Source organism: Parasteatoda tepidariorum, chromosome 9 (assembly GCF_982258835.1).
Source record: "Parasteatoda tepidariorum strain Cologne lab strain chromosome 9, Ptep-v5.0, whole genome shotgun sequence".
Lineage (NCBI taxonomy): Eukaryota > Metazoa > Arthropoda > Arachnida > Araneae > Theridiidae > Parasteatoda > Parasteatoda tepidariorum.
In genome coordinates this window covers 1,151,209-1,174,898 of record NC_141763.1, presented here as the reverse complement: position 1 = coordinate 1,174,898, position 23,690 = coordinate 1,151,209, and the positions used below count along the sequence as shown (strand labels likewise).

General features: G+C 28.2%; 1 protein-coding gene across 14 annotated transcripts in view; it reads left to right on the top strand.

Annotated features, from left to right (window-relative positions):
• LOC147803227 (uncharacterized) overlaps positions 1 to 15,072 on the top strand; it is a 33,388-nt gene extending 18,316 nt beyond the window's left edge. For 7 of the 14 annotated variants that reach the window (XM_087150596.1, XM_087150591.1, XM_087150589.1 and 4 more), the window contains 5 exons: positions 7,864 to 7,994; positions 8,102 to 8,141; positions 10,891 to 10,971; positions 11,058 to 11,112; positions 14,831 to 15,072. In XM_087150596.1, the coding sequence (XP_087006722.1) occupies positions 7,878 to 7,994; positions 8,102 to 8,141; positions 10,891 to 10,971; positions 11,058 to 11,112; positions 14,831 to 14,975 (438 nt within the window). In that variant the 5' untranslated portion in view covers positions 7,864 to 7,877 and the 3' untranslated portion in view covers positions 14,976 to 15,072. Of the gene's footprint in view, positions 1 to 2,405; positions 2,470 to 2,547; positions 2,660 to 5,178; positions 5,194 to 5,328; positions 5,515 to 7,863; positions 7,995 to 8,101; positions 8,142 to 10,890; positions 10,972 to 11,057; positions 11,113 to 14,830 lie in introns of those variants that run through there. The other 7 variants (XM_087150587.1, XM_087150597.1, XM_087150585.1 and 4 more) reach the window with 7 other exon arrangements.
• The last annotated feature ends 8,618 nt before the right edge of the window (positions 15,073 to 23,690 follow it).

Genomic DNA, 23,690 nt, shown 5'->3' with positions numbered 1-23,690 from the left:
AAGAAAGAAAGACATATTTGTAAATTTTAATTACTTCTCCAGGTATAGGTATGTGTAAATGGTATAGGTATGTGTAAAACTTTAATTATATTTTAAGTAAACTAAGAAATATTGAGAAAAAGGAAGAAAAAAAACTTGTTTAAATTTTTTTCTAATTTTTCAATTTAAACTGTTTTTTTTTTTTTTTTAACTCAAGAAATTTTCCGGAATTTTGACTTGGGCTCACAATCACCCCTGAATAAATAAATAAAATTAGAGACTGAAAGTGGATAAGAGTAGTGTCAAACTGTTAAATTATAATTTTCCACTAACTGTATGCAAAACAATCAGCTAGAAATTTAACATAGTTCAATTATACCCATTTAATTTTATGTTTATTTGAATGCCTTAAGTGTTTTTAAAACATATTTACTGGCTATTAGTGTTTAAAAAGGATAACTATTTTGATAAAATATAGCCCAGGGAAACTTTCAATAATATTTTTCTTTAATGTGTTCTGATGTTAACTATTTTACTCTTCATTAGGTATCTAACTGTCAAATTGCTTCCCTGTCCTTAAAAGTTTAGATGTTTAGTTTGTAATAATAAATTTTTATTTTATTTTTTGAATAGCATTTGAAATAGAAATATTAATAGTTTTAGCTATATTATTGTTTTAAAATTGCACTTTTAATTCATAACTTATTGTTAATGTATTTTATCAGATAATTTGGCTAGCATATATAATTTTTTTTTTATTTAAATAAAAAAAAATTCTATTTAAATTCTATTTAAATGAAAATTTGATTTAAAAAAAAATTGGCAACTACGTTGGGATTGTTATTTATTAACATCGCAAAATATACATTTCCTAAATAAAAAATATGGAAGATCAGGGGTGATTGAGCTCCAGAAAAAATCTGGTTTTTTCGCTAACCGCGTTTTGAAAGTTTCCGCAAATCCAAAGTTCAGAAGTTTCAAGAAATCATCGATCACATTTATATATAAAAATTCTTGTATATTTTATTAAAAAAAATTTTGAACTAGAATTTATACTTGGCATCTCTTTCATTTTTAAATATTTTTTCTGGTAGAATAATAAATGTGATTAGAGATAAAAGTTAACTTACACATAATTATTCATTTAAATTATGTTGCATATAATTCATTTAGAATATCATGTTTTGAAAATTTCAATAAATAAAGATAATTTTATTTTATAAAGTAAATATTTAAATTTATAAAGATATTAATTTTTTTTAATGATTTTACTCTAGAAATTTTCAGGATTTATGAGTTGGGCTTACAATCACCCCTGGAAGATCTTTATAAGATTTTTTTTCTCCTTTGCAAACATTTTGTTACCTCTCAGCCACAAGTTTCATAAAACTATAGCACTATATATGCACAAATCTATGTTGATGTTTGTTAAATGCAAAAGGTGAAAGTGAATTTAAAATATATTATGAACATACATAAAATGAATGCTTTTCTATGTTCACATTTGTGTATAGTGTCTGAAAATATTGGAAATTTAATTTACATTGGTTTTTACATTCAAAACATACCAAAATGTTGCATAAATATGAAAACATCAAATATGTTTGTTGTCGAAAATATTATTATCCTTACTACTGAGTGCTTACATATTTTCATTATTTTAAAACAAAGTGTTTGTTCTCAAAAGGAGGTACGCTGTTCAGTCTTATCATCCAGTAATTTTCATCATTAGTGATAAAGTCTTGAAGGTTCTCTTTTGCCTAAGGATTTGAAGTTTTCTTTGAAAATCAAAAATATTAGGTAAATAGTTTTATTGTAATGCTACTTTTATGTGTATTAAACAGAGATAGATCAGGGAACAGATTTTTTACTGATACACTACAATTTTTATGTAATATATTTTTTTCATCACCTAGTATTTTGGATTTGTTTTGTTGGTTTTGTAACATAACGTATTTGAACATGTTTGTTGACCACTATATAAAATATGGTAAATTTTAGGATTTTCAGAAGAATGGAGTGCCTAAAAATGAGCATTTCTCAACTAAAAATACAGTTAACCGATGACAATTGTGAGCCTCCGTTATCTCATTTTACAAAAGTAAACCATTTTTAAACCCTAAGCACTCTCATAATTACAAAAATATACATTTAAAAATGAGAAGATATTGCCAACTAACATCAAATGATTGCTTCCCTATTAAATAAAAGTTGGCTTTTTTTTTTAAATTAACACATTTATAAATGCAAAAGAAAAAGTTTCAGTAAACAGTTTTACTGTTTATTTTATTAATGCTTATTTTGTATAAGTATCTCATTTATTTTGTGTTATTGAAAACTATGAATTCAACGAATTTTGCTTTAAAGCTTTGTGTTTTACATGTTATTAATAATTTTTTTGTTGAATACTTTTTACTTTTTTTTAGTTTTAATGCAATTGCCCCAACCATGGTGATGAAAGTGCTCACAAAAATTAATAACTCACCAAAGGTAAGGTGTCTCCTGCATTAAACTTCAGATCTCATTGAAGGAGACAAATTAATAAGTTTCATTTCTTTTAAATTTTAGGTGCATTCCTGCAACAAAAAACTAAGCAAGTCTGAAATTGAAAATACTGTTGCCGATTCTTTGGGAGATATACGGAATGCCATAAATTCTATGCAGTTCATGTGCATGTCTTGTACGTTATCTACATAATGATTCTAATTTTTATAAACATATGATTCTTCATTTTTCGTGTTGCAAAAACACTATGCGTTTGATAAAATTATCTTAGGATTGACTTTATGCATATTGCATTTTTAGAAATAACTTAGAAACATTGTTTAAGTTTATCATATAATGAACTTCCATTATATGTTAAATGTTATAGACTTTCTTTAATGCATATAATAATGATTCTAATTTTTATGTAATTTTTTATTTTGTGTGTGACAAAAGCACTATGGTTATGATAGGTTTATCTTGGAATTGACTTTTATTTATATTGCATTTTTAAAAATAGCTTAGAAACATTGTTAAAGTTTATCATATAATGAACTTCCATTATATATTGGACTTTATAGACTTTCATTAATGCATTTATTAATAATGATTTTTATGTGATTTTTTAATTTGTGTGTCACAAAAGCACTATGGTTTTGATAGTGTTATCTTAGATTTGACTTTTATTTTTATTTAATTTTTTGAAATAACTTAGAAGCATTGTTAAAGTCTATCATATAAAAATAAAGAAACTTTACAGTTTATTCCCTTAAATGTTTATATATTTATAAGATTTTTTTTTCAGTTAGCACAAAAACTTTTTAAGTGCATGAATAAATTGTTACAGAGTATTGAGTGTTATGAATATTGTTTGCAATCAAAGTATGAAATTGGTTTAAACAAATTTTAAGATAAAAATTTTAGGTTAGAACTTTAAAATAATGAGTCAAAATGGAAAAGTGCTAGAAGCAGCTAAAACCAAATCTGTCTTATGTAAACAATTGAAATAAAAAGTTAGAAACCAAAAATAAGCAAAACTTTAGTTTAGTTAATAGTAAAAACAGTTAGTACAAAAACTTTTAGAGTGCAAAAAACAATTTTTTGAGGAGTATTGAGTATTATGTATATTGTTTGCAATCAGAGTATGAAATTGGTTTAAGCAAATTTTAAGATAAAAATTTTTGGTTAAATTAATAAGTCAAAATGGTAAGGCTCTGAAAGCAGTTAAAAACCAAATCTGTCTTATGTAAGCATTTGAAACAAAAAGTTAGAAAGCAAAAGTAAGCAAAACAAAATTTTAAAGATATGTATGTTAGCAAATTTTTTCGGTTAGCATTTATTAACATACATGTGTTTAAAATTTCCTTTTGCTTATTTTTGCTTTCTAACTTTTTATTTCAATTGAATATTGTTTGTTTATAAGGAGTTAAAGATAGCTTTTTAAACTTCATACCTATGTAAAATGTTGCAATACACTTATTACATAGTGGTTTAAAAAATTTCAGAAGCTTTTAGAGATATGTTATCTTAAGCATTAAATTTTTTTAATGTTAAAGGAGAAAAAGAAGAAATATGTGAAAAATCTTCAGTCGAAATTAAACATATATATTTTAAGCATAAAAAATATTTGATAAAAAAGAAAAGAAACCTAAATTACTTATTTTTTAAAACAACAGAACTCTATGAACAAACATTTAAAAATATTATATCTAAGTGAAAGATTCCTGAAAGAGAAAAAATATTCTCATTTACAAGTGAAAGAGTAAAATTAAAAAAATTTATTCAATAATTTTTATTTAAAAATATCCAGAAAAAAGAAAAGAAAATGCAGTCAAAGTTCACAGAAATAGGAAAATGACTGAATGACATTAAAGTTGACTTTCAACTAAAGAAATTAAATGTTAACAGAAAAAGTAGAAAAAGAATTTGTTTTTCTTTATTCATTAAGTTTTTGAAATTAAAGTTATATTTTTTTCTGACATTTTAAAAGCCACTTAATATTTTTTTTTGTCATTTCTATTGTAAATAAGAGTGCAAATATTATTTTTATATGGATTTCATGGCTGCTATAGATTCTTGGTTGTCATAATTTAAAACATTTTGAAAATTGTGTGAACTACATGATGAGGAAAAAAAAGCAAAAAAGCAGAACTTGTGGGATGCTTAGTTTAACACTTAACTTTGTTTCTCTGAATGAGTGATATATTCAGTTTATTGAATGTCTTAATTTATAAAAATACAGCAAAAATCATAAAACAATAATAACATATTGTGTAAGGAAAGATTAAATAAAATTTTAATTGTTTCTTTCTCTTACTTTCAAGAGGTGCCGACCGGACTATGTAGGGGTCAGGGAACTGACCTTGCACCAGAAAAGTTTTGGGTTAGAATCCCATGCAAAGCATGGATGTTCTGTAGTATCTGTGCTTACTGTGAGAGCAACGTTGGCCCACCTAATAAAATATGGTACCCCTGAAAGAGTGGCCAACAAATCTGCACTGTAAATGTCTAAATTGACAAAATGTTAATATGGGTGGGTAGTGGAAATAAAATAAAAAATCTTTTCAGAAGTTTCATATTTATTTTCACATTAAATTTGATGACTTTAACTGCAATTTTTTGCACTTTAGAGATCTTGTATGGGTTAGCATTTCCTTTCGTTGATGTTTATTAATTTTCTTTTTCAATTTTAAAATTATCAATATTTTTTTTAAGATTTTAAGAAGCCCTTATCTGTGCAAGGGAGTGTTTCTTCCTCTGAAGATGCTAGTAAAAGGGATTCCTCTCTGTTTCTGTTTCATGCATTGGGAAAAATTCTTGTGGTACTTGCTAAATAACTTAAATGCTGATATTTATTTTATTTAGGTGATGCATCAAAGAAATCAAATCAAGATGTACTTCTTACTCATCTGAAAATGTTTGAAAAGGATCCTCTCATTTCTAATCCTGAAGTAAAAAATTTAGAAATAAATACTGTCATTATCCAAATCTAAACTACTTTCAAGTGAAAGCCACACTCCAAATTCTTCTTTTGTTTCACATAAAAAATAGGTTTGTTGTTGTTGTTGCTTCTAATGCGACTTGCCATACGGGCAAGCCTGCTTGGTGAAACCAAGCAAATTTAAGGCAGAATGTGCGATTCTTGTTCTTTCAATGGCACCATCCTATGGCCAAGAATTCGTCTTCAGCTACACACACTTCACAGCCCGTTTTTTATAGGGCTGACCCATTCATTCATCCACAGATCGTAATTTTTTACCTAAATCAGAGAACGATCGATCTCCAATCCTGTACCCCCAGAGGTATTGATTTGTTATGGGAACATGGAGAACTTTGCGACTCGACAGATTTAACGTGCATCAGTCACCATTTAATACACGGGGAGTCTTCGGCCGGCGGGGTTCGAACTCTCGGACATGGGGCCATCTTCCTACCGACCAGGCTATCCTGACCCATGAGTAATATAGTAATAGTAAAAATAGCGTAAAGAGTTTTATTGATATACAATTATGACATTAAAAGGCCGGGATAGCCTGGTTGGTTGGGTGCTAGACTCACGAACAGGAATTCGAACCCAGCCATGGATTCTCTTTGTAGTAAATGGTGACTGGTGCACATTAAATCTGTCGGGTCACAAAGTACTCCATGTCCTCATAACGAATTATACCTCTGGGGTTACTTGATAGGAGATTGATCATTCTCTGCTTCAGGTCAAAATTACGATCTGTGGGTGAAAGAAAGATTGTATGAATGAGTCTGCCTTATAAATAGGTGTGACATATGGGCAGTTTTGTCAGGTACCGGTAACCAATCACCCCAGATGGCGTTGTAAAATGCCCTAAAAATTTTAAAAAAACCCAAAATTTTAAATATGCATAAGTATTATAAAATAGTACAAAACTTAAATAATGTATAGAAAACGTTGCTTTAATACTTTTTAATATTTTATTATCAAGAAATTAATAATGTGCTGATAATTGAAAAAAGGATGAACAATTGTACTATTAATATACCATTAAGCTGATTTTTGTGTTCCCAATCTTTCTTGTACTTTTGTACGTACTTCTTTTTTTATTTATCCTTTGTCATTATTTTTAAACCATGCACATTAAAATTTTTAAATAATTTGTATTCAAATTCACCAAACGTACAGGTTGATCGAGTTAAGTAATAAGTTACTACATTCAACAAAGGGGTTAAGTTCTAAAATTAAGTCTTAATCTTTTTGTTTTGGTTTAACATTGATTTTCATATTACCATCTCACACATTCAGTTATAAAATTTGATATTAGAATGTAACCAAATTGAAACTAGTAAAATTCCCAATTAACCCTAAAACAAACCCCTAAAAACAAATTCCCCTAAAATACCCACTGAAGATAAAACATCCCCCTAAATTTCGGGGGGAAACCCCTAATTTGGCAACACTGCATATGGGTATTGCCTTAAAAACTCACAAATTTTTTTTTTTTTTTTGAAGTTTAATGGAAACCTTGATTTTGTGGTGAACCGCAATTAGCAACTAATGAAAAGAGTACTGATTTGAATATCTTAAAAAATTTTAAAATCTCAAGCATTTTTCTAAGTAATTTTTGTATTTTTTAAAAGAAATCACAAAAGGTTAGCGTTTTTCACAAATTTTATTTTGTAGTCTCGTCTATTTTTTCCGACATCATTTTTAATAAATCTTGTTTTATGATATAAAATGAAACTTGTGGAAAGACCCTTATCATTTTGAGCTTTCTTTTAAAAAAATACAAAAACAACTTAGAAAATTGCTAGGCACTTTTTAAATTTTTAAGATATTTAAATTAGATAATTTTCATTAGTTGCCAAAATACAATTCATTACAGAAATATGAATTTTTTTTTAAATTTTCTGTGTGTGCGCAATATAAGCGAACTACTTTAAATACTCATATCTTAAGTAATTTTTATTGATTTTTTTTTTTTTTTCAAATTTTAAATCCATATTTTTGTAAATAATTTTAAATTTCTCTAACAATTTTGTTTAATTATATTAGATATTGAAGTTATAAAAAATAAAAATAAAAAAACATAAGACAATGGAATTTATTTTTTTTAAAATGTCTATAACTCCATAAATATTTAGTTAGGTTTATGAAATTTTATGCTGTTATTGCAAATAACAACCAAAATAATCTATACAAGATTCTTGATTGGCTTTCTGGCATAGGGTGTTAAAAAATCCTTTTTTTTTTTTTTTGTAATTTATTGTTGGTTTCTCAAACTTAAGCTTTATAGCTAAGTATAAAAAAAAATCTCATGAACTAAAATCCTGGAGAAATTTTAAAAAAAGTCAAAAACTGAAATTGTCTCTACCATTATTCTAGGGTAAATTATGTATATATATATATATATATATATATATTTGTTTCAGAGTCCTGTGACACAATGAATGATTATATGGTGTCTTTGGTGTCTAGAGGTCTGATGTTCAATTTGTCCTCTGTGAATAATAGGAGGTGGAGAGCACTGCACAAACCTCAATTTTACGAAAATTTATCTAAGGTATATATGAAGATTCTTTGATTGAGCCAAAATTATTGTTTTGTAATTTTATATCTGCTTTCATTTTTTTTAAATTTTATTTATTTATTATTTTTTTTATCTTACAGCAAAGGTGGTTGCAAAAATCTCTGAAGTATGCTTTTAGTGGTAAGACTTTATTTTAATAGTTACTTTGTTCCTATTTTTTATTTTTTAAAGCAAAATTATAAACTTGCTTCCATCATTACCACTTAGTAAAAATATCTTAACTTCACTGTACTTATGTGAGTAGTTGAAGATTAATTGCAGTTTTGTAAAATGAATTTTGTTATCTATGTTTTAACACATGGTGCATAGAGTTTTTAAAAAGTGCTTAAAGGTGCTTATCTTCGATTTTCTTTTTTTAAAGGCCATTAAGATGCTTTTTTTATTCAGTGTTTTTAAAGACTGCTTAATTTTCCCTTTTCAAAAATTAGATTTTTTTCTTTACTTTGTCGATTTTTGACGCATATTATGCAGAAGCGTGTTTTTCACATTATTCTATTCAACATTTTCACAATTCATTAAACCACACTCCATTTCGATGTACCCTCGATCCGTAGCGTATGAAAGTGCCAATCATTTTACTTGTTTGATGAAATACTTGCGGGTCTGCATGTAAGTCTTCTGAGCTGGGCTCACTGACATTCTTGCTCTCTCATGTGCAACTCTGCTGCATTTTGCTAGATATTCTCAATTTTAGACTTCATTCTCCACCACCTGATATCAGACTGGAAAAACTCTTGATCTTTTTATAAAAGCTAATATAATCAGGAAAAGAGTTTGTTGTCAGAAACTGGTTATTTTATCATGATCATGTAAAATTTGAAAATTATTTTGCATTTTGTTAATGTATATAGTGATTAAAAATATATTTTGAACTCTTAAAAAGTACTTAAAAGGTGCTTATTTATTGTTGGAAGATTTGGCAACGCTTCCTGCAATAATAATACAGCCAATGCTTCATTGATGTCTAAACTGTTATGTTGTGAGTTTTGAAAACAATATAACTGTAAATATTCATTAAATTCTCTCAAAATGGTTTTTTTTTCTTGGAAAGAAATTATAGTTTTATTTTTTTCTAATAATAAAAGAGACACTATGTTACAATGCCACAATTCAAAGAGGAACCAAAGCCAAATCCAAAAGCCACTAATTCTTCCATAGTTGATATAAAATTTACATGGGCACAAATAACATAATTTTCTAAAAAGTTTCATTCTGCTCAAAATCTTTTAAAATAACCTAACAGATACTATAGATTACAATTCTCAGAGAAAATATTTCTAGGTTTTTTTTTTCATTATTAGGAAGCATTGATCTTCCTAGAAAGCTTTAACTTTTTTAGACTTCGGAAATTTTTAACTAGATTCTTAGATCCACCTAAAATATTCAAAATTTGCATGTTTTTAAACTTTTTCAGAAGTTTAAACTCACTTGAACTTCATTTAAACTTCTTGAGAAGGCCAAGGCCCACCCTGGGCTGTCGAGCCATTGATGATGTTTTTAAAATGGATATTCATAGCTGCCAACTCTCCTGGATTTACCAGTCGACTACTGGATTTTGCCATTTTTCCCCAGGTCTACTGGTATAATAAAAATTCTCCAGGGTTCGTAGCTTTTCTGAAAAGTACTTAAAGGTGCTTTTTTGGGGATTTCGTTTTTAAAAGCTTTTAAAGGTGCTTTTTTCAGCTGGCGTTTTTAAAAAGTGCTTTTTTTCTGAATAATTTTTTTTCTTTCCTTCAGTGATATCTGGTGGATCCCATGCATTTCACGAAAAATGGGGAGTTTGCTACGTAATCATTGACGCGGACTTAATGTCGTACCCATGTTATGACTTGCGCATGCACACACTTGAAACCGAAACCCGAGTGCTCCAATTCGGATAGAGAACATCAGATCCTTATGAAATGTTTTTAATTTAATTTATTTTTGTTCTTGTTTATTTTATTTTACTTCTAACACTTTTTTTGACATAGGGGGTAAGGGTACTTTTATTCTGAGTTCAGGGTCAAGTTGAATTCACTCGGTGATGCGGGAAGGTACTGATTGTTTTGATTTACGCCCGTTTCTTTTTTGTTTTTTTAACGCTAAAACTGTTTATAAAAAGTTTTTGTTTTTCAATAATATCATTGATTGAATATGAATTTTTTAAGTGCTTGAAAATTTTTGTAAAGTGCTTGAAAAGTTTTTAAAAAGTGCTTATTTTTGATTCAAAGATTTGGCTATACACCCTGTTCTCCTGGTTTTCATACATTTTAGAAAATTCCCTATAATTGATTAAGTTTTTGAAAAATATCCTTAATCGGAATAGAATTTTTACACAATTTATCACTTGCTTGAATACTTAAATAAGTATAGCTAGTGCATAAGGGAACGAGCCTCACTTATTGTAATTAGTTTAAAGCTTTTCTTTTTTCTGAAAATTTCAGTTTGTTTTATTCTTAACTTAAACAGTACTTAAATAGTAAAATCTTTTAATCATCAATAATGATTTACTTGTCTTTTTTAAAATAGAAGTTAAAAATAATAAAAAGAAGCATTTCAAATTCATTTAATATTAATCATAAATGGAAAATATTGCAGACTATTTATTAGTGTAATAAAGTTTTATAGTGTAATAAACTTATTAGTGTAATAAAGTTTTTGTATTGTGATGACTATAAAAATCCCAATCTTCCCAAAACGGTTAAAAAATTATGGAACAGTTATAAAATTTTTATTTTTTCTTAAAATCTACTTTATTTATTCCTATCCATGTTGGCAGCTATGGGTATTTATGGTTATGAAATGTTGGTAACTTTTTAATTTACATTTTATTGTTCAACTTGGATTTTTTTATAGCTTATGAATTAAGTGCATTGCCTATTCTTTTCAGGCTCTTCTCTTAGTATGAGACAGCTACAAGTTGAATTAGTTCCTTATCTTTCAAAATTGCAAAAAAGAGATTTAAATCCTGGTATTAACACTTTAATAATCTATTTGAAAAAAAAAACATAATAAATAGATTAAAATATTTGTTTCAATTTTTTTTTATTATTTTAGCTCATGTAACACTAACAAAAGAATTAAGAGATATGAAAATAAAAAAGTTTTTTAGGTAATTAATTATCATTTTATGTTAATTTTTTAGTTTTTAAAACCTTGTAGTGATGCAATCTACTAATTAAGCTGTATTAAGTCCAATATTCTTCAGAGATGATTCTGCTTACCGCAATCCGAAAATTTCATAAATTCCAAGACCCAGAAGTTTCAAGAAATCATTGATTACATTTATGCATAAAAATTGTTGTATAATTTACTTAGAAATATTAGGAACTAGAATTTATTCTTGGCATCTCTTTACAAAATTATTAATTTAAATTATGTTGTATATAATTTATTTAGAATTTCATGTTGTGGAAATATCAATGATTTAAATTTATAAAGAAATTTATTTTTTGAAACACGTCATTAATGATTTTACTCAAGAAATTTTCAGGTTTTTTGACTTCGGCTCAAAATCACCCCTGATTCTTTCAAACAATTAAATTCTCTTCAATTTGGTTTTTATTGTTATTGATTTTAGTTTTAAAATTATCAGTTATATTTTTTAATAAAATTGTAAATTATATTTTGAAAAAATATGTGTTAAATATTTTTAAATCTAAAAATATTCCAACTTGTCTTAAAGGTGACCACATACTATTGCTATTACTTTGTACTTGTATGCATACTATCTTTCTTTTTATTCTTTAATGTAGTACATTTGCTTTGATGTTAGACCTTGTAAAAGATTGTCTTTTTTGAAGAATTTTGTGTTGTTTTTTTTTTCCAATTAGATGGACTAGATACATTTGTCTTTACACTCTCAGGAAAATGTTTTATAAATATTGAAAATTAGATCTTCTGAAACACTGTACCTCTATTTAGGATTATAAATTAAGTTTTGTGCAAAAATTGTGTGCAACGTTACAAGGGTTGGTTAATCCCAATGTTTGATCCAGGAGTTTTCTTGTCTTCCGGGTTGGGTTCAAAATTTACAAGGAAACATAGTTAAGCATTGATGGTTGTAAACCTGAAATTGGCTTGACTGTTCAATGCGGTTGTAAAATGAAATATAAAGTTGCGCTAAAGATAAACATATTGAGATAATACTATCTTTAGTTAGAGAAGAAGACTGTTCCATTCTTTTTCTTCTCAGAATCCTAACTCTTAACAATAAATTTTTCAACAGCAGATTATTTGGAGATAATGGCTTTTCTTTCATCTTCATATTGAAATTGAATGTCTGCTTATTTATGAAAATATTTACGCAATTTGTTCACACCTACTCCTTCTGAATTTACCATCAACTGGCATCAAAACAAATGTTGAAAATAGCATCACACTCATATTCCTTTTCTGTTTTCAGAGGTGCTAACCATTACAATTTCTCCAAAATTGAAAACTATTTTAAGATTTCTTCAAGAAAATAAGGGTCTTATGATTGAGAAATGAAAATTATAGTTTTTAAATTTTTTTTGTTTTTTGCAGCTATTTAACTAGTTTTTATTTTTTACTCCTTGAAATCATTTTTTAAACAATTCAAGCATAAGAAAGTAACCGTACATAATCGTAGGTAACCGTACAAACATAAAAATAAACCGTATAGGAGAACAAAAGAGCTTAATCTCAAAACAGAAGCGCTGTGAGAAAATATTTTTAAGGATTTAAATGCAGTTGTCTATAAAGGCAATATGGATTAGTTCTAATTTAACCAAAAATTAGAACTTTGATTTCAAATAATAGATGCAATTTTATATATTTTACAATAAAAGTATAAAATTTTAGTGTCATATATTTTTTAATTTAGTATATTTGCCAAGGTATTTTTTATTTTTATTTTATAAATATATACCTAAATGTATTAATTATTCTTTAAATATGTAGAATTAAGTAATAAATACATCCTAGAATTGCACGATTTTGGAACGCTAACTTGTATTGAATTCTGTGTTGTTTTAGGGTTATACTGTATTGTTTTTATGGATATTAAATAAATACTGAGTTCAAGGGTCTGTCCAGGGTAAATTTCCTACCGTTTAGCGGTACCTTCACAAATTCAACTTTAGGAAAAACGGCAGTTTCACAAAAGAAAAAGCAAGTTCTGATGCAAATCTGTGTTCTTGTTGCAATCTATGGAAAAGAAGAGCTTTCCTGCCAGGCGTCTTTTACAAAACGGTAGCACATGTTCAGTCAATGTGGGAAACCTAATCGGTCGTTTACGCCATTTAAAAGCGAATTTTTTTCCCGCTGAGTTTTTTAAAATTAAACGTGAGGCTCTCCCTCTGTAAGCTTTACAAGAAGTCGAAATTCGAACATTATCATAAACACTATTGTAAATTTTTTTTAACTGACATTTCTAATATTTTTTTCTCTGTGAAACTTTTTTCTGTATGACCCAGAGGAAAATGTTCTCATAATTAGAATAACTTTTAGTATTAGTACTGTTAAATGCATGTTTTTATTAAGTTCAAGTTAAAATTTTACTATGGACAATGATTTTTTACAGATTTATGCTTTTTGTAATTTAGATAAAATTTTTAGCCCAAAATTTTACAATACCAAAATTGTTTTTGAATATATAGGGAAAAATATATAGAAATAAGTCATAAATGATTTTTATTTGTAGTGACAATTTTCGAAAATATCTTCTTCCTTTACCATATTTTTGTGTTGATTTTTTAAATATAATTTTTTATTTGCACTAATTATGTCTAAATTTTCACAAAATAGATACCTCTTAAAAAAACCCAGACAGATCAATGATTTTGCTCTTTCATAAACGACACACCTTTCCAAGAAAACAAATATTATTATCATTTCAACGTACTCAAAAAAAGACTTTCTGATATTTTTCACTAGAGTTACATTATTTTTAATTTAACTTTTGTAACTTAGTGATAATTTCATTCACCACATGTTAGCTAGTTTAGAAAGTCGCATTTTGTTTTTAGGAAGCATTTTAAATCAATTTTAAATATTTTCTTGCAAACTGTTTTATGAAATCTGTTTTATGCAATATACTCCTTCATTTAAAAACTCTGATTGGTTATTACTTTTGTATTTTTGATTATGACATTGCAGTGCAACTTATATACCTTACAGCAGAATTTACTGAGTCAATCTGCAGCACAATCTTCATGTTCTTATATTCAAAATTTCTATATCTTCATTTTCCCAAAATTAGGCACATATATCAAGCAAAAAATGTATATTAGATAAAAAGTCATATTTTACGTAAATTTCAGAAATTCCGTAAATAAATAAATAGAAAATTCTTAAATTTTTAAATTTCGTTTAATTTAATATCTTTAAATGAATTAAAGAAAAGTAATTAAAATTTTCATCATAGTTTTGTGTTTGCTGATTTTAATATTAGAAAAAAAATCTGTTAACTTTAAGAAAATCTTCAAATATGCTCAGGAAATAACCCCTACTCTTACTGCAAATAATTTTGTAATATAAAATTGAAGCAATGCGAAGGTGCAAGGTATATAGAATTATCTGAAAATTTTATTTTACTAATGACTTCTTTATACTTAGTAGTATTCTCTCAATTCAGTTTTCTTAATTTAATGAGAAACAAACATAAGTTTAAGGATGTTTTCTTTTTCTAAATTGAAAGTTATTCTATATCTTTCAAAAAGTTATTCTATATCTTTTCATCTATATCATATTCTGTATCATTTCTCTATCTTTTAATCTTTATTTTCACCATTATTGATAATCGTTTTCATTACTATTGATTTAATGAATACTTACTTTTATTGTTGTAAAATTTCATATATTAATAGCCAAGTGGGAAAGACGTTAGATGAAAAAGACCACTTTTGTTTTGGAGAGGAAGAGAGCGACCCAATTGATGATACTAACATGTCAGATGAAAATGTCAAGATATTGCCTGATGAAGAGATTGTTATAGAAGAATACGACTTTTGAACACAGAGATTATTTGTTGTGAAATATTTATATAATGAAGATATTTTATTAAATTTTTGATTTCTTTTTTACTTGAATTAAAGTCACTTTCTATTAATGACTTGGTCTCAATTTAGTTGCAAACAAGAGATTGTTTTTTTTTTAATTGCTTCTAATTGAAGTTTGCTTGTATGAGTGTTATGCAGTGTTTTAATTGATTTTTCGAGTAAAAAAATTCAGTATTTTCATCCCTTTTATTGTAAAAAAAAATACAAAAGTGATAATTTGTGTCTGGGTTTTAAAAAAAGGTTTTTATACCTTGGAGGTTGAGTTTTTTGGATTTCTTAAACAGGTTTTTGACAGTAATACTTGAAATTTTCTTCCAAAATTGTCTTAAAGCTCATAATACTATAAGTAATCAAAATACTTCTAACATGAAATATTTTCTGTTAATAAAAAAATAAATATTGTTTCATATTTGCTTTAAATATTTGTTTATTAAGTAAAACAACGTTGAATTTTTAAGAATACATTTATAAATTATAAATGTATGTTGATACAGATAAATATTACTATAAACACTGATAATCTAAACTTGACTAATACTAAACTTGAGAGCTTATAATAGTTTTACCAATCTATTATATGCACTAACTAAACTATTATAAGGGAATATTACTAAAACTTGAAAGCTTGTAATAGTATTGTATAATAAAAAAATTACAGTTACTTTTTACTGTGCCTCAAAGGAAAAAAATCTCTACCACGCTCCTGGAATGTCTTGAAAAATCATAGTAAGTCATAGATTTGGGTATTAAACAAATTTTGTCATGATTTTAACTATTTCTATTTAAAAAAACATGATACGTCATGGATTTAGACTGCCGAAAAATCTAATTTTTAAAATGGAATTTTCACAGTGTAAATATCTGAATTTGTAACAAAATCCGCTCTCCCAGTCATATTTTATTAAAATGTGGTTTCTTTCTAAAAATGAAAGAAAGAACGTAATTTCTAGAGCAAATTAGCTTTTAAACTTTCGTGATTTCAAAATTTTTTTATTTATTTTTTTATTAATTTAAAATTCTAGTTTAAGCTTTTTATATTACACTTTTAAGAAGAAATAAAACAGCTTTAAATAACATATATCTGACTGTATTTAGTTATTTGCTTTCATATTTTTTTTTAGCCACTTCATTGCTGCAACTCTTTCTTTACTTTGTTTTTTAAGTTTAAAATCAATTAATATGAAGATGCAGAGTATAACAGTTTCGGTTATATCTATCATTTCAATTATTGTTATTACAATGCTTTTTTAATTTATGGTTGTGTTTTTGTCGGAGAAAATTGTAACTTCAATTGTAAGTGTTTAGTGTTTGTGATGTATCGATCTATTAACCAGTGGACTGTAACACACATAATAATTTATTTACAAGTTTAAAGATATAAAATTGACAAGGTCATTGTGAAGTGGCAGCTTCAGAGTTGAATAGCAACTGAATAATATTGATTTGAGCACCGCCTCGTGACATAATTTCATAATTCTTAACCATAAGTAACTAAAATTGTAAGTAATGAAAAATTCTTAGAATTATTCAGGGAAAGTCATGGATTTGAAAATCTAAAATGTAGCAGGTACCCTGTATTTAAAAAATTATTCTCTATTTAATTTTTCTGCCTGTTATACAATTTGCCTTTGTTTTAACTGGAGAGAGTCCCGGCGGTGCAATCTCGTGCACAGATCCAGAGCTTCGGCAAAGTTGACACATCCATTCAGTGGATCAATAAAATGGCAGAGAGAACACAGAAAACCTGAAATTTTCAGGGAATTTTATTTTGACTCTAAAAATCAGGTAATTGTCAAGGAAAGTTGAATTGTCTAGAAAAATCCTTCAACAAACCTGGTAAATGATCAGTCTTCGAATTGTCAGTAACAGTTATCGAGATTCGAGTTAATTCTAGCATCTAGTAGAATTATTTTATAAAGTATGTCTATATTAAAAGTTGAATATGTATCTACCTTAGAAGTGGAATTCTTTTTCTAGTGAAACTTTTTTATGTTTCCATTCTCATTATATTATATGTTTTTTTGCTCACATTACAAGAAATTTGACAAGAATGCTGGTTTTCTGATGAAAAATTTCATGGTATGATAAAATATGGTTTGGATTTCTATTGAAATTTACCTGATATACATGGAAAAGTTAGGACATTTTTTTTTTCAGAAATTGAGTGGGAAGCCTGTTGCAAGATAGGATTAATTATATTCAAAAATTAGAAGAAAAAAAATCAAAAGATAGGAATATGTTATCAAAATAATAAGTTTTTACTCATATCTTTATTTTTCTCTTAAAAAGTTTTCAACTGTAGATCAGGTAACAGATTTGTTTCTGGTAAACCACATTTTTTATGTAATCTTTTGAGACAAATAATTCTGATATCTATTACAGTTATTTGTTGCAAAAATTTCACATTTTAGCCAAACTTGCATTTTTTATTCCTCTTTCCATGATATTGTTTTGCTCACAAAATCTAGTATTTGACACTACAAATAAAAAGTAAAATCATTTCTGATGAAAAATTGCATGGTATAGATAAAATATGATCTGGATTTTCACTGAACTTTTTCTAGCAAAGTCATGGAATTTTTTTTCCTTCTGAAATTGAGTGGGGACCCTGAATAAGTGCCAAACATTGGGGATTTCCACACTTGGTTGACCACCCAACATTTGCTCTGGCACTCCAGAGCCTAGAGTCACAAAAACTTGGATGTGCACAGTAGGCTTTTACCCTTCATAGGCTGCTGCACCACATAGTGTAGAATTTAAAAAAAAAAAACATTTTAGAACATGTTAAAATTAACTCTTTTTAATTCAAATATTTTGTAGTAAATATGTACAGGCATGTATCAACATTTGCTAATAGTTTAAATAAAATATTTTTAGTTTGGCTTTACATTACAAGTTACTGCTATCTTTTTTTCCTTTTCCGAATATTACTCTAAAATTGAAGGTAAGAAAGAAACTAAATAAATAATGCAAAGAGATTTATTGGAAAAGTAGTATCAAGCATTGTTTTTCACTGCATTATAGCTCAAGCAATAAAGCAAAGCATTCTTTCAACAGCCCATTGTATGCCAGGGGGGTGATAAGGGTTAGGGCTCCACAATTTCATGACAATCACAGATTTTTCGAACATTTTTCTTAAATATTTAAACTTCTGTTTTAACATTTGATTTTGACCAACACTTTATGTGAATAGTTGCAATATATATGTTATAAAAAAAAGAGATTGTTTTCCTAAGGACTGGTGGTTTTCAATAAGCCAAATTGAGTGGTTGAGAAAAAGACTTACATGATGATCAGAGAATGATGGTCTTTTTTTTTTACGACCACTTTTTGGGAGGCACTGACTTTTTTTCATAGATTTTGTGATGAAAAAAAACCTTCTAGGAGAGACCATTAAAACCTCAACCAGTGACCTGACAAACATCTGCATCAAATGCGAGAAAGTTCAAACAAGGAAACGCGAAAAAATATAAAAACAAAAAATTTAACAAAGCAAATTAAGTATATTAAAATGTATTCAAAATATTTGTGCGAAGCTCTAACTTAAAGAGGTCTTTTTGACGATACAATCTCATGTCAGAATGCACTAAAAACGGTGCTGCCAATGATCTGATTCTAGAGTAGAAAGCTAAATTAGAAAAAAAAAAGTTATTTTAGAAAAAAACAAGCAGCTCAAATAAACCAACCTTTTCTTTCCTTTTAAAGCTAACTAATTTTTATGATATTAAATTCAATGCACATTAAACATAAATGATAATTGTTTATTTATTTAAAATTAGTAAAATTGTCATTGAAAATTAGTAAATTTGTTTTTACACATAATTATATCAGTTAGGATCCTTTTTATAAACGCTAAATTGCACAATTTAAAGTAAAATTAAATTAAATATTTTTGCCGGACGCAAATTATCTGTATTACAACAAATAAAAAAACATTTATTAAAAACACAAAAATTAATGTTAAGCCTAAAAAATTTAAAAGTCTAAAAATAGGTTATTATCTATATATATATATATATAAACAGAAAGTGCAATGGGGCTATATATAAGCTCCGGTTCTGTGAAAATGATAGTGTAGTTATTTACGCAACTATTTTGCCAAATCATGTATATGAGGAGTGCAAGACAGTAGAAACTTCTCACGTGCTGAAGGAATGGAGTAAATTATGTGGTGTCAACGATGGGATTTGAACCCCTGTTTACCTGGATTGACAGCTAACAGCTAAAGTATATACGCAGCTTCAAGAAGCTAAGTGACTTAATGAAACATTTACCTAGAGCCGTGATGGCTCGGGGGATAGAGAGTTCGCCTTCCTATGAGATGAACCGGGTTCGAATTCCAACGATGACTGGTTAATAAAAATTCCGCATCCGTCTTTCACCGATCACAGTGCTGCGTAAAATATCCTCAGTGATATATAACCGTCATTGAACGGCTGACCCAATTTTTCGGTTTACGACTACTAATGTTCAACTACTTAGCCTTGTCATTTTGAACCCAATCCAGAAGACAAGGGAACTCTTGGATCAAGTATTGGGAGAAATTTGCCTTTGTGGAGGATTTGCAAATTTCTCCCAATAATTGATACAAGAGTTCCCTTGTCTTCTGGATTGGGTTCAAAATGACAAGGATACGGAGTTGAACATTAGTAGTCGTAAACCTAAAAATTGGGTTGACTGTTCAACGAAGGTTATAAAATAAAATAAAATATTTTACGTGAAACTAAGTCCTTCCATCATTAATAGCGCAATTCTTTCATTTAACTGCTATCTATGCAATAGAATGTTTTTGCTTTAACATCTGACGGAACTTCTTTACCTTACAACAGTGTGCATTGATGTTTCTTACAAGATGGTGAACATAAGCTTTGTCGGATCCAATGGTATGTTACGGTGGATATTTATGTGTTTGAACTAGCATGTTTGCATACAGAGTTTGTTCGAGCTGGATTTGAAAAAAGAAATTATAAAACAATTTTACAATATATGACAAGTAACAATAAATTTTTGATAACATGAAACTTTTAACTATTCAATACAACCTGTAAATAAGTTGTGTTTACGTAAAAAAATTTAATAGTGATGAAAATTTATTTATGATCTTATTATTTAGTTTTCTTATAAAATGTAAATAATGTTTTAAAAAAAAAAAAAAAAAAATTCATTGAACAGTGACAGTTAAGCAAGAAAGAGTAAAAAGAACTTATTTTACTTTTCAGAATTACAAATTATTTATTTTAAATAAGAAAATTAAATAACGACGATAAAAACATTCTTTTTCCTTTTTGTAACATAACATTTAGGAAAAAGGTGTGGAAAGAAAGATTTAAATCAGCAACTTAGAAACACAATAGAACGTCATGGATGTCATTAAGTATTGAGTATAGTTAAGTGCGGCGAGCTCTCTGCTTATCGCTTATAGCTCTTGACTTGTTTTAAATTTGTTAAGTATCTAACTTTATTGAAAACGAGATCACAAACAGTCCCTGGACAAATTATTAGACGAACTATAAGATTCTATGTAAAATCTTAATTATCACGTGATACTATACAGTTTTATTGTTTTTTAGCGTCTGAAACCGGTTTGCACACTAGTTTACGTTTGTGTATCGATTGGTTAACATTGTAATGCAATACGTTAAAATTAATATAAGTAGGAAGTATATTAAAAATCTCCTGAATAAAAACCCATTACATGTATATTTAAATATAAAAGTAATACGTTTAAACTCGTGCAAATCATGTCATTATTAAAAAACTACAGCGCGTCTAATAATTTGGTCTAATTATTGAAATATACTAATATAATACCTGATATAATAAATATTCTATATTTATGTAATATATCGTCTAATTTATCCAATTGTCAAATTTATATTATATATTGTCTAATTTAACAGATTGATACACGAGCGCAAACAAGTGTAAACCGCGTGAAAATAATAAAGCTGTATAGTTATCACCCGATAATTACGATTTTGCATAGAATCTTATAGCGCGTCTAATAATTTGGTCAGGGACTGTAAGTTGCACAATAAACAATGTATTGGATAACAGAACAGTTTTCTTCGGCAGCCATGTTTGGACCATAGACCCCTACTTAGGGTCCGAGTTTGAAAATTATAACTTAATATTGAAGGGAGCTAGGGGGTCTCGAAATATGAACCTTACTCGAGCCATTTTATTTTCTTCCTCTTTTTTTTATTACTCCTTTACGCTTTCTTTGCTGGATTTCACACACAGAAAATACCCCATGCATGCTAGAAAATCCAAAATGTTACAAATGGAGTCGAAAAAGAAAAAATAAACTGATTTTCCTGGAATTTTATATTTTTTTTCCCATTTTCGCAATAAAAAAAATTTATTTCCAAAATGCAGGACCCTCCAGAATATCGAAAAACACATTAAAAAAATAATATAATGTAAAATAAACAAAAGAAGAAAAAAAGAAATTTTTTCGAAAAGGTGCACGTCCCAGGCATTCGAACCCAGGACCCCCGGAACAACAAATCTAACTTGCCACACAGCTTTACCAACTGCGCCACGATTCACATGCATGCCCGCGAATATTTAGCTTAAAGCACCACCTCCCGGTTAGTAAACAAAACTTATTTTGGCAGATTGTGGGCCCACTAATTGGTATATAAAAAAATCCTTCGGTACAATTGTTCGATACATTAAATTCTAATTTTGGGCGGAGTTTGAAATTTATAGGTTAATATTATAGGGAGTTACGGGGTGTGATGTGTGCGTGACTCCTGATATGACTTCTGTCCCGTTTTCAGCCTTTATTCACATATAGAAGACTTTATTCGCTTTAAAATATTGGAAAGAAGTTAAAAAAAGTTCGCTATTAGTTATTATTCGCTATTTCCCAAAGAAAAAATAGATTTTTCTTTATATACAGAACACTTGATTCACGTTTAAAAATAAAGATATATATTAAAAAAATAATATTAAAAAAAAGAAAAAATTTGAATGTTGACCGTTGCAGGGTTTCGAATCCCTGGTATCGTGGACTACAAATTTAACTTGCCACACAGCTTTACCAACTGCGCCATGATTCACATGCCTGACCGCGAATATTTAGCTTAAAACACCACCGCCCGGTTAGTAAACAAAACTTATTTTGGCAGATTGTGGGCCCACTAATTGGTATATAAAAAAAATCCTTCGGTACAATTGCTGGATACATTAAATTCTAAGTTTGGGCGGAGTTTGAAATTTATAGATTAATAATATAGGGAGTTACGGGGTGTGATGTGTGCGTGACTCCTGATATGACTTCTGTCCCGTTTTCAGCCTTTATTCACATATAGAAGACTTTATTCGCTTTAAAATATTGGAAAGAAGTAAAAAAAAGTTCGCTATTAGTTATTATTCGCTATTTCCCAAAGAAAAAATAGATTTTTTTTTATATACAGAACACTTGATTCACGTTTAAAAATAAAAATATATATTAAAAAAATAATATTAAAAAAAAGAAAAAATTTGAATGTTGACCGTCGCAGGGTTTCGAACCCATGGTATCGTGGACTACAAATTTAACTTGCCACACAGCTTTACCAACTGCGCCATGATTCACATGCCTGACCGCGAATATTTAGCTTAAAACACCACCGCCCGGTTAGTAAACAAAACTTATTTTGGCAGATTGTGGGCCCACTAATTGGTATATAAAAAAATCCTTCGGTACAATTGCTGGATACATTAAATTCTAAGTTTGGGCGGAGTTTGAAATTTATAGGTTAATATTATAGGGAGTTACGGGTTGTGATGTGTGCGTGACTCCTGATATGACTTCTGTCCCGTTTTCAGCCTTTATTCACATATAGAAGACTTTATTCGCTTTAAAATATTGGAAAGAAGATAAAAAAAGTTCGCTATTAGTTATTATTCGCTATTTCCCAAAGAAAAAATAGATTTTGTTTTATATACAGAACACTTGATTCACGTTTAAAAATAAAAATATATATTAAAAAAATAATATTAAAAAAAAGAAAAAATTTGAATGTTGACCGTCGTAGGGTTTCGAACCCATGGTATCGTGGACTACAAATTTAACTTGCCACACAGCTTTACCAACTGCGCCATGATTCACATGCCTGACCGCGGATATTTAGCTTAAAACACCACGGCCCGGTTAGTAAACAAAACTTATTTTGGCAGATTGTGGGCCCACTAATTGGTATATAAAAAAATCCTTCGGTACAATTGCTGGATACATTAAATTCTAAGTTTGGGCGGAGTTTGAAATTTATAGGTTAATAATATAGGGAGTTACGGGGTGTGATGTGTGCGTGACTCCTGATATGACTTCTGTCCCGTTTTCAGCCTTTATTCACATATAGAAGACTTTATTCGCTTTAAAATATTGGAAAGAAGTAAAAAAAAGTTCGCTATTAGTTATTATTCGCTATTTCCCAAAGAAAAAATAGATTTTTTTTTATATACAGAACACTTGATTCACGTTTAAAAATAAAAATATATATTAAAAAAATAATATTAAAAAAAAGAAAAAATTTGAATGTTGACCGTCGCAGGGTTTCGAACCCATGGTATCGTGGACTACAAATTTAACTTGCCACACAGCTTTACCAACTGCGCCATGATTCACATGCCTGACCGCGAATATTTAGCTTAAAACACCACCGCCCGGTTAGTAAAC